The sequence below is a fragment of the Trachurus trachurus genome (assembly GCF_905171665.1).
Source record: "Trachurus trachurus genome assembly, chromosome: 19".
Classification (NCBI taxonomy): Eukaryota; Metazoa; Chordata; class Actinopteri; order Carangiformes; family Carangidae; genus Trachurus; species Trachurus trachurus.
Genome location: NC_139913.1, coordinates 522,472 through 533,641, shown reverse-complemented (window position 1 = coordinate 533,641; position 11,170 = coordinate 522,472). Strand labels below are relative to the sequence as shown.

General features: G+C 43.5%; 1 protein-coding gene across 4 annotated transcripts; it reads left to right on the top strand.

Annotated features, from left to right (window-relative positions):
- The first annotated feature begins 291 nt into the window (after positions 1-291).
- atad1b (ATPase family AAA domain containing 1b) lies at positions 292-11,044 on the top strand. Of its 4 annotated transcripts, none has more exons than XM_083994430.1 (10): positions 292-386; positions 1,771-1,992; positions 3,624-3,722; positions 4,050-4,170; positions 5,971-6,171; positions 7,041-7,147; positions 8,236-8,325; positions 8,414-8,464; positions 8,793-8,923; positions 10,060-11,044. In XM_083994430.1, the coding sequence occupies exons 2-10, from the start codon at positions 1,819-1,821 to the stop codon at positions 10,175-10,177; spliced, it is 1,092 nt and encodes a 363-aa protein (XP_083850556.1). In that variant the 5' UTR covers positions 292-386; positions 1,771-1,818; the 3' UTR covers positions 10,178-11,044. The 4 variants fall into 4 exon arrangements, with proteins under 4 accessions (XP_083850556.1, XP_083850557.1, XP_083850559.1 ...); XM_083994431.1 differs by lacking the exon at positions 292-386 and adding an exon at positions 419-564; XM_083994433.1 differs by lacking the exons at positions 292-386; positions 1,771-1,992 and adding an exon at positions 2,137-2,188.
- Positions 11,045-11,170: the final 126 nt, after the last annotated feature.

The window sequence follows — 11,170 nt, the reverse complement described above, 5'->3', positions numbered from 1 at the left end:
AAGTTGTACAAAAAAAATTAAATCATTATCCAATTGGTTATCATCAAAATAAAGAAAAATGTCCTTTTCATGTAGATGTATTGGATGACCAGTTTTTCTTTCAAGAAAGTTCCTACATTCAACCATTATATACAGTGTTTGTCCTCCGGAGCTCCAGGGGCAGCAGCCAGCTCTCCTCATGGATCTATTATATTATATTATATTATATTATATTATATTATATTATATTATATTATATTATATTATATATTATATATTATAGTGTGTTAGTCCTCCGGAGCTCCAGGGGCAGCAGCGGGAGCAGCCAGCTCTCCTCCCCGCAGACGGAGCATCGAGGAGCCGCAGCAGCATCAGACCGGAGCCGCCTGACGTGACCGGAGGAGCAGGTGAGAGTTTGTTCCGTTTCACCGGGTAGAAACCGGTAGAAACCGACTCTTTCTGCTGTTTTCTGTGTCTGACCGGGGGCAGCCGGAGCTCAGAGGCCGGTCTGAGCCGCTCAGTGGCCGGTCAGAGGAGCTCAGAGGCCGGGCAGAGCAGAGAGAAGCACCGCTGCGGCTGGAGAAGGTCACAGCTAACGATGCTAACGGAGCTAACGATGCTAACGAGGCTAACAATGCTAACACACAGCTTTCGGTTTTATAATGATGCGGAAACAGAGAGATATGAACTGAACTGTCAACATTAACAACAGGAAACAGTCTGTATTTATTTAACACGTCTCTCTGTCTCTGTGTATTTAGTTTAAATGGATAAAGCTTCATAATGTTGTGACCAGGTCTCAACTCACCAGATGTTGGTCTACATGTTGGACAATGTGAGCTAAAATAACTTTCTGTTCCGCTCCTTAGGTCAAAACATTACTAGAAAAATAACAAATATTATATTGGGCTATATTTTATTTAAATTCACAGCTAACGGAGCTAACGATGCTAACACACAGCTTTCGGTTAATGATGCGGAAACAAGAGACACCAGAACCGACAGTTTATCAACTAAACTGTCAACATTAACAACAAGAATCTCTGTATTTAGTTCAAATGGCTAAAGCTTCATATTTAACAGCAGCTCCGTGTTGTGTGACCAGATCTAAACTCACCAGATGTTTGTCTACATGTTGGACAATGTGAGCTAAAATAACTTTCTATTCTGTTCCTTAGGTCAAAACATTACTAGAAACGTAATATTGTCTAGTTTATTTAAAGGGACAATGAGGAGTTTCTATTTGGTTGTAAAAAGTCTGATATTAATGTGGATGAATCTCCGTTACCACTTGTTAATGGTCCATTTTAGATAAATCTATGGTTTTGTCTCTATGGTTATTTTGTTATTATTAGTGGTGGTGGAAATGCTGGGCGAGCCGACCAGCGTTTCTTTACTTTCGGTTTCGTGGCGAGTCATGAGAATAACGCCGCCGAATCTCCGTTTATGGTGGGAACTACGACGGTATGTGATCGTCTTCCAACCTCTGACTTTAATTCTTGATGAATGAAAACATGAGTCTGTCTTGCGCCGGTCAAAGAATTTCACGGTGCGGAGGCTCATAAATGTAGTGTGGAAACACTTCACTTTAACAAAACTCCTCCTTGTCCCTTTAATAACTGCCTTTGTATTGTATCTATTTTTTTCAATAAAGATTTATTGAAAAAAATAAAAATAATCCCGTCTGCTCGATAACGACCAATCAGATTCGTTTTCATCTCAGACTGTGACGATGATGATGATGACGTTATTGACTGTTTGTGTTGTTGTGTGTTTGTGTTGCCGTGGCAGCCCAGTGTGTGTTTGCCGTAGCTTCCTGTTTCCTGTGTGCTGGTTGCCATGGTGCTGAGGGAGGTGCCGGTGGAGAACATGGCCCGCCCCCTGGGCCGCAACGAGGTCATCGGCCTCCTCTTCCGCCTCACCATATTTGGAGCCGTCACCTACTTCACCATCAAGTGGATGGTGGACGCCATCGACCCCACCAGGAAGCAGAAGATGGAGGCTCAGAAGCAGGTTAGACCGGTTCACCTAGACCACTTAGACCACTTAGTCCACCTAGTCCACTTAGTCCAGACCACCTAGTCCACCTAGACCACTTAGTCCAGTTAGTCCAGTTAGTCCAGTTAGTCCACTAGACCACCTAGACCACTAGTGGATGGTGGACGCCATCGACCCCACCAGGAAGCAGAAGATGGAGGCTCAGAAGCAGGTTAGTCCACTTAGACCACTTAGACCACTTAGTCCAGTTAGACCAGTTAGTCCAGTTAGTCCAGTTAGTCCAGTTAGTCCAGTTAGTCCAGTTAGACCACTTAGTCTAGTCCACCTAGACCACTAGTCCAGACTAGGAAGCAGAAGATGGAGGCTCAGAAGCAGGTTAGACCACTTAGCCCAGTCCAGTCCAGTCCACTGAGTCCAGTCCAGTCCAGTCCAGTCCAGTCTAGTCCACTAAATCCAGTCCAGTCCGGTTTAGTCCGGTCCTGTTTCCATCAGAGTCTCTAGTTCTGGTTTGGAGCCAAAGTCAGAACCAGATCTTCTTGCTCCATCAGAGAACTGGTCCTGGAAACCAGTTCTAGGGCTCTGCTGATGTCAGAGCTAGTGGGCGGAGCTACTCACCTCTACCTGTACCTGAACCTGTAACTCACCTGTACCTGTAAAGCCTACCACACACATAAAGATAATCTGGCTGATTTTCCCCCTTCTGACCACGGCAGGCATCGCCCGATTATCTTAGGCTCTTAAGATTATCTTATAAGATTCTCTTGTAGTGTGTGGTGTGTTAAGAGTCAAAATTCTCCCGACAATCGGCTCGGAAAACGTTCGGCGCCGATAATCGTAAGTATTAAACATGTTCAATATTTACGATTATCGTGGCCGACAAGCCGTGGCCGTTTCAATCAAAATCATCTTGCATGTGGAGAGCCGGTGTTGTGCTGAGAAGCGCCTGCTTGCCGAGCTCTGCATGCTGCTCGCGGCAACAAGCCACTTCTCCACACAGCACCGGCAACCTCACAGAGAGCCACGGTGCAGCCCTGGTGTTACATGAGGTTCACACAGACATTCACGCACACACAGGAGGTTTCCTGAAGCCGATAGCAAAGACGGTAGCGATCATAGCCGGCAACAGCCGGCAATACAGCAGCCATGTTTAAACGATCATGTGACCGCCGCTCACAGCCCGTCATGTGACAGCGCACGGGTCCCCATTGGACAGCCGCTTGACTGCTCGGTGTCCGGAGCCACAGACACACAGACACACACAGACACACACAGATGGGATCGTTGTAAAGGCTGAAGTGTCCCGCTTTCATTAAAAAAAAATTACGTCGCTCTCATTGTCCATTCCGGAAATAGACCCGAAAGAGTAGCTACAACGACACCCCTTGTATCGCTGCTGATGCCGCGGACCTCTTTCTGAGTTTTCTGACCAGAGGGTCAAGATTCTGAAACATCTTGATGTGTGTGGTGTGTTGTGTTTGGAATATCACAGCACACCACACACAATACGATCAAAACTGTTCAATCACAGATGTTTTATCTTCATGTGTGGGGTCTCTCACAGATAAAAAATCGGTTGAGATGTAGAGAATCTTTATGTGTGTGGCAGGTTTAACTCACCTGTCCCTTGTCTCTGTGTCTCTGTCCAGGCGGAGAAGCTGATGCGTCAGATCGGGGTGAAGAACGTGAAGTTGTCTGAGTACGAGATGAGCATCGCTGCTCACCTGGTCGACCCCCTCACCATGCAGGTAACTGATGACATCACCGCTCACCTGTCACCTGTCACCTGTCACCTTATAGTTTATTGATCCTATAGTGTATTGATTGTATAGAGCAGACTCTAAACTGACACTAATTAGACCACGGACCCGTTGGACATGTTGAAACAAACCACAAATACACAAACACTTGTTCTGAGACTGAAGAACGTAACTTTCTCTTTAGTCAGTGAACGTTTCAATTAAAGTTTTGGAACAACTTTCAAGAAATTTAATGAAACGATGTAAAATTTCTGGAACAAACTTGTGATAAAACGTGAATAAAGAGTTAATTAAATAAAGTTTCTGTGTGGTCAGATCACGTGGAGAGACATCGCGGGTCTGGACGAGGTCATCACGGAGCTGAAGGAGACCGTCATCCTGCCGGTCCAGAAGAGACATCTGTTCCAGGGATCCAGGCTGCTGCAGCCGCCTAAAGGTCTCACACACACACACACACACACACACACACACACAGAGACACACAGAGACACACACACACACACACACACACACACACACACACAGAGACACACAGAGACACACACACACACACACACACACACACACACACACACACACACACACACACACACACACACACACACACACACACACACAGACTTACTGCCTCATTACTTACTTTTATTAGAACAATATCTGCAACTAAGCTGCCGAGGGTTTTATACAGATGTGTTTCAGTTCAGAAGAGAGAAGAGCCTGGTTATAATACAAGGCTACAGAGGGAAGAATTACTATAGTACCTATAGACTATATACTATTTACCTAAAGTGAAAAACAACAAGATGAAGAGTACAGTAGTAAAGTACAGAGCCATGGCTTTATGGAATACTCTGCCAGGACTAGGCTATTATTCAAGAAAACAACTAATACAGATTTAAAGAACTCTTAAAGCAGGGTATCCGTGGGGTCTTACAAAGTATTAAAAGGTGATAAATCAGTTTTGGGAAAATTAAAACCCTTAAAAAGCATTAAAAGTCTTTTCACGACTTTATAAAGTCTTAAATTCCAAAGGTATTTTTTCTGAATTAGCTGTCCAAGAGTTTGAGTCCTAAAAAACATTGTGAAAGTGTGTGAATTTATTCATTTAATTAAAAAACAAAGATGAACCGGTACATAAAAAAGAAAAGAAGATTGTTGTTTTTGTTTTTTGAGAGTGGAGCAATGTTTTTTTTGATAAACTTTGCCTTTGATTTATTATCTCAGCCTATGTTGAATTCTGTTGTATCATAGTGGTCTAGAGTCTTTATCACAAACTAAACCTGTTCAGTTAACAGTGTCACTGATGTAAATGGTTACAGCTTGAAGTGGTGGTGAGGTGTTGAAAAATATTAAGAAGGTCTTGAAAAAGTCTTAGAATTAACTTCAAGATTCCTGTATAAACCCTGTAAAAGAACTCTTGTCAACCGAACAGCTCTGGGTGTCTGTCGATGTGTAACCGAGGCGACTTGGAACAATCGATTAGTTGTTCTAAAATCGTTTTTTTTTGCGTATCGTTACCTTTAATTGTCGGTGCAAGCTGTTTTTAGAACGGCGGAGCAGAGCCGTGAGCTGCTCAGAGCTACGCTACGGAGGCTCATTATGGGATTTCTTGGTTTCCCTCATCATCAAACTCATCAAATACACAATCCAACAACTCCACAACGCTCTGGTGGACAAGTTGTGAGCTGCACATTCACCACGCTATGAGATAATAACACAACGTTACCAGACAGAGTTGTTTTAGAGGGAAATACAGAGACTGTTGATGAAAAACTGTCCCTGAAGGCAACGTGTATCAGTGGTTTTACATGAATTTCCCTCTAAAACAACTCTGTGTGGTAACGTTGTGTTATTATCTCATAGCGTGGTGAATGTGCAGCTCACAACTTGTCCACCAGAGCGTTGTGGAGTTGTTGGATTGTGTATTTGATGAGTTTGATGAGGGAAACCAAGAAATCCCATAATGAGCCTCCGTAGCGTAGCTCTGAGCAGCTCACGGCTCTGCTCCGCCGTTCTAAAAACAGCTTGCACCGACAATTAAAGGTAACGAACCTACTGCTATGACTATAGGGATTATGGTGATGGGCCAGTTTGACTAAATGTTGAACTGTCCCTTTAAGAGCTACGATGTGGAGTTCTGTGGAGATGCAGATCCAAATAAATGACAAATGACACACACACACAGACACACACAGGTCAGTCACCCAGAATACCAACACTGTTGTCGTGGTTACAGGCGTGCTGCTGTACGGGCCGCCGGGCTGCGGTAAGACGCTGATCGCCAAGGCGACGGCGAAGGAGGCGGGGTTCCGCTTCATCAACCTGCAGCCGAGCACGTTGACGGACAAGTGGTACGGAGAGTCTCAGAAGCTGGCTGCTGCCGTCTTCTCATTGGCTGTGAAGCTGCAGCCGTCCATCATCTTCATCGACGAGATCGGTACACACACACACACAGAGACACACACACACAACTCTCTCTGTGTCTTTAGAATAGAATAAAATAACTGAACACAATAAAACGCGCAACGATACAAAAACAGTGAATAGATAGGGGGGGGGGTTCGGCACCGTATTAAGTTTCGCTTTCACCACGCGCTGCTGTTATGCATGCGCGCTTCTCTGTGGTGTGTATGTGTCTGAGGATGCGGAGATGAATGAAGGCGCTCGTCCGACGGGGGGGGGGGGGGGTTATGGGGGCTGACGGCGGCGGCGACGAATAGCGCTACATTTTATTTTTTTAAGAAGTTAGTTTAGGCGGCAGCTCTTTCTTGTTAAGGCGGCCGCCTTAACAAGAAAGAGCTGCGGGAAACCCTGGATCATCACAGCAGCTTTTAACAGACGGACATCCGTGTTAAAAACCAGCGTTAATAGATTCATGCGTTTACCGTAACTATGACAACGACTGAAAACCATGGCGACGTAAACTTGTGGATAGTCAGGAAAATACGGTGATAAATATAAATGAACACAGTTTCAGTTGTAAATGACAGATTAAAACACGAGTTAAATTTAACAGTAAACATTGATAAAGGGCTGTTCTGTTGCATCCACAATGACAAGGAGTGTTGTTATTTACATTCCCCTGTGTGTGTCTGTGTGTGTGTGTGTGTGTCTCTCTGTGTGTGTGTGTGTGTGTGTGTCTCTGTGTGTGTGCGTGTGTGTCTCTCTGTGTGTGTGTGTGTGTGTGTGTGTGTGTGTGTGTGTGTGTGTGTGTGTGTGTGTGTGTGTGTGTGTGTGTGTGTGTGTCTCTGTGTGTGTGTCTCTGTGTGTGTGTCTCTGTGTGTGTGTCTCTCTGTGTGTATCTAGACTCGTTCCTGAGGAGTCGCTCCAGCTCGGACCACGAGGCGACGGCCATGATGAAAGCTCAGTTCATGAGTCTGTGGGACGGTCTGGACACGGACCACCACTGCCAGGTCAGCACCACGCATTACATCACCGTTACCATGACAACACCATCACATCATCGTCTCTACAGAGTCATCGGTCCTAAGGCCCTTTCACACCGCGGACGTAACAAATGAACAGCACGAAATTGCGAAATATTCGCGCCAAATATTTCACATCAAAAGCATTCACACCGGCGGCGACGTGAATATGCGACGGATGGGCAGCAAAAACTGGATTATTTATTATAACAACAATATATAACAGGTTCGTGTCTTAGAGTGGCGCGGTTTCAGTTTTGACACTTGTATCGTTACAGGCCTAATGGTTATTGACGGTTATTAATGGTTATTGATGGTTATTGACGGTTATTAATGGTTATTGATGGTTATTAATGGTTATTAATGGTTATTGATGGTTATTGACGGTTATTAATGGTTATTGATGGTTATTGATTGATTATTGATGGTTATTAATGGTTATTGATGGTTATTAATGGTTATTGATGGTTATTAATGGTTATTGATGGTTATTGATTGATTATTGATGGTTATTAATGGTTATTGATGGTTATTAATGGTTATTGATGGTTATTGACGTTATTAATGGTTATTGATGGTTATTGATTGATTATTGATGGTTATTAATGGTTATTGATGGTTATTAATGGTTATTGATGGTTATTGATTGATTATTGATGGTTATTAATGGTTATTGATGGTTATTAATGGTTATTGATGGTTATTGATTGATTATAGATGGTTATTAATGGTTATTGATTGATTATTGATGGTTATTAATGGTTATTGATTGATTATTGATGGTTATTAATGGTTATTGATGGTTATTAATGGTTATTGATGGTTATTGATGGTTATTGATTGATTATAGATGGTTATTGATGGTTATTGATGGTCATTGATTGGTTATTGATGGTTATTGATGATAATTGATGGTAATTGATGATTATTGATGGTTATTGATTGATTATTGATGGTTATTGATGGTCATTGATTGGTTATTGATGGTTATTGGTTGATTATTGATGGTTATTGATTGGTTATTGATGATTATTGATGGTTATTATTGGTCATTGATGGTTATTGCCGACCTGCAGGTGATCATCATGGGCGCCACCAACCGGCCTCAGGACCTGGACTCGGCCATCCTGAGGAGGATGCCCACCAGGTTCCACATCAACCAACCGGTACGCCTCTTAACACGAGCCTGATGACATCATCATGATGTCAGCGGGGCGGGGACTGACTGTGTGTGTGTGTGTGTGTGTGTTGCAGAGCGTGGGCCAGAGGGAGCAGATCCTCAAACTCATCCTGGAGAACGAGAGCGTGAGTACGACTTCCTGGTTTAGCTCCGCCCACATCCACGTTATTATAGTTCTATTGAGTTTTTCAGTTTGATTCTTTTTCTTTCAGTTTAGTTTTAGTTCAACGAGTGATGAATCAGTTTAGTTTAGTTTTTATTGAATCTTAGTTTTAGTTGTAGTTTTTGAGGTGTTAGGAGAAAGAGCTCCACCTTCCTGACTCCGCCCCCTCTCATCCTGACTCCGCCCCCTCCACCTTCCTGACTCCGCCCCCTCTCATAATGGCTCCGCCCCCTCTCTCATCCCCCTCTCTCCGCCCCCTCTCTCATCCTGACTCCGCCCCGTCTCTACAGGTCGACTCCTCCATCAACTTGGCCGACGTTGCCAGGGAGACGGACGGTTTCTCAGGGAGTGACCTCAGGGAGATGTGTCGCGACGCGGCGCTGCTCTGCGTGCGGGACTTCGTCCACAGTCAGAGTGACAGGTACGACCTCACAGAGGCCACGCCCACTAATAGAGGCCCCGCCCACTCACACAGGCCACACCCACTAACCGGTGCCACACCCACTAACCGAGGCCAAGGTTACGTGGATCAATAATCAATAATTTTTTCATTTCATTTTGATTTATTCCATTCATGGTTTACATTCTCACATGGTTACACATATTTACATAATGTAGCTACACATTGTCACCATAAATGAAAAGGAGCAAGATGAAGAAAACTTATAGTAGCTGCTCCTCTCTGTTATAATTACACTGGCTTACTTCAACACCAATATTATACTCTATTTAAAAAAATTTAAGATGATGAAACATATAATAATAACAAGAAAACAAACAAGCAAAATCTATCTTTTCTTTTCCCCTTCTTTTTCTCTTTCTTTCTTCTCCTTTTTTAAACATTTTCTTAAACTGAGACTTGTACAACTGTTCAGTTCTTTGCTTTGTGAATGCCATAGTTTTACTCCTGCAACAGAAATACACATTTGTTTTAAGCTTAACCTTGCAGATGTAGGTTTAAAATCCAGCTTCAGTCTGTTTTATCCTCTTCCTCCAGTTTGAACAAGTGGTACCACTTTACTGTAATAGGTATTCATCAGATTGACATAACACTGTCATAAACATCAATGAATACTTCTGACAGCTGTGGTTAAGTGTCATTCGGTAAGTTATGTCACTTTTGATGCAAAGTTGACATTGTTTGAGATGTTCCTTGTTATGAGAACTTGACATAATTGTTAAAGTTTGTCCATTAGGTCTGCTATGACAGTTTAAATTGTCTTTATGTCAAGTTGTCAGAACAAAAACATCTCAAACAATGTCAACTTTGCATCAAAAGTGACATAACTTACTGAATGACACTTAACCACAGCTGTCAGAAGTATTCACTGATGTTTATGACAGTGTTATGTCAATCTGATGAATACCTATTACAGTAAAGTGTTACCAAACAAGTTGTGTAAATGTTCTGGTGATGATCTGTTCTTTGCTTTCAACATTATTATTAAGGTCTGAAGTTCTGTTACATCGGCCACTTTCAATGACCCTGCAGAAATAATCACTAATCACTACTCGATACTCGATACTCGATACTAACGCTGTCTCTCTCTGTCTCAGTCCTGATGATGTCATCCGTCCCATCCATCAGTCCGACATGCAGCGCTCCATCGGGAAGATGAAGAAGTCCAAGTCAGCGGGCGGACACGGCGTCCTGCTGCACGCCGCTCTGGACTGAACTGACGCCGCCGCGGGTTCGATTCCTGCGCGGCGTGTCGGTGTGTTTAATGTGCCACAGTCGTTTTCTTTGTTTTTATTTAAATCTGCTGACGTCGTCGTCGTCGTGACGATCCGAGTGACGGTCGTCACGGCAACACCTCCATCTCTGTAAATAAACTGATGCACTCACACGTCGGCTCCTGATTGGACCAGACCTCGGGGCCACGCCCCCTGACCTCTGACCCCCCCCCCCCCCCTCTCTGTATATACCAGTCCGTCTCTAAGCCCCGCCCCCTCTGAGGCAGCTGGAGGCGGAGCTTGTCACCACGGAGGAGCGGTTGCTGTGGAAACGCAGCGGTGACATCACAGCGGCGGAGAGGAAGCGATGTAACCGCTGATCGACGTGTTGATGTGATTATAGATTATCGGTGACGTCGGCGATGGCATGCTCTAATGTTTATCTGTAATGTCTGAACTTTATTTTGGCGGGTGCTCGTCAGTCGCCTGTTTCCTGTGGTCGTCGGCCATGTTGGCGCTGTAGAGAACAGGAAGTGACTGTTTCTACGGCAGCAGAGAACAGGAACTCTGTTTCCTCTGATCGATCAATACTTTAATTTAATCAATTATAAAGTTTTTTTTTTACACTTTTTTTTGAAACTGTTTAAAACCCAAAGATTCAGATTCAACAGGAAAAAAATCACATTAAACCAACAAATCAAAGATTTTTCAAGTTTCTGCCTTTAACTAATAACTAATCAATAATTCCATTGATTGTTTCCTTTGTGAATCTGCATCAATATAAACGAACCTCAGACGTCGAGGACGACAGGTTTTTTTTTTTACAGTGTATTTTTTTGCCTGTGATGATGTTGAGACGGTGACGGAATAAAAACTCAGAGTGAAACGTCTGTGACTCATTGATTATTGTTGATTATTGATCAGAAATCATGTTGGAAATAAAAGAGGCGGAGTCTGTTCTGAGTGAAAAACCGTTATCAAAGCTTTTATTTTG

Bases quoted from the DNA above. Each gene is read 5' to 3' on its own strand.
- atad1b (XM_083994430.1), top strand. From the start codon at position 1,819: ATGGTGCTGAGGGAGGTGCCGGTGGAGAACATGGCCCGCCCCCTGGGC. The intron at 8,326-8,413 runs GTACGCCTCTTA...TGTGTGTTGCAG, and splicing joins GGTTCCACATCAACCAACCG to AGCGTGGGCCAGAGGGAGCA. The intron at 8,465-8,792 runs GTGAGTACGACT...CCGTCTCTACAG, and splicing joins TCATCCTGGAGAACGAGAGC to GTCGACTCCTCCATCAACTT.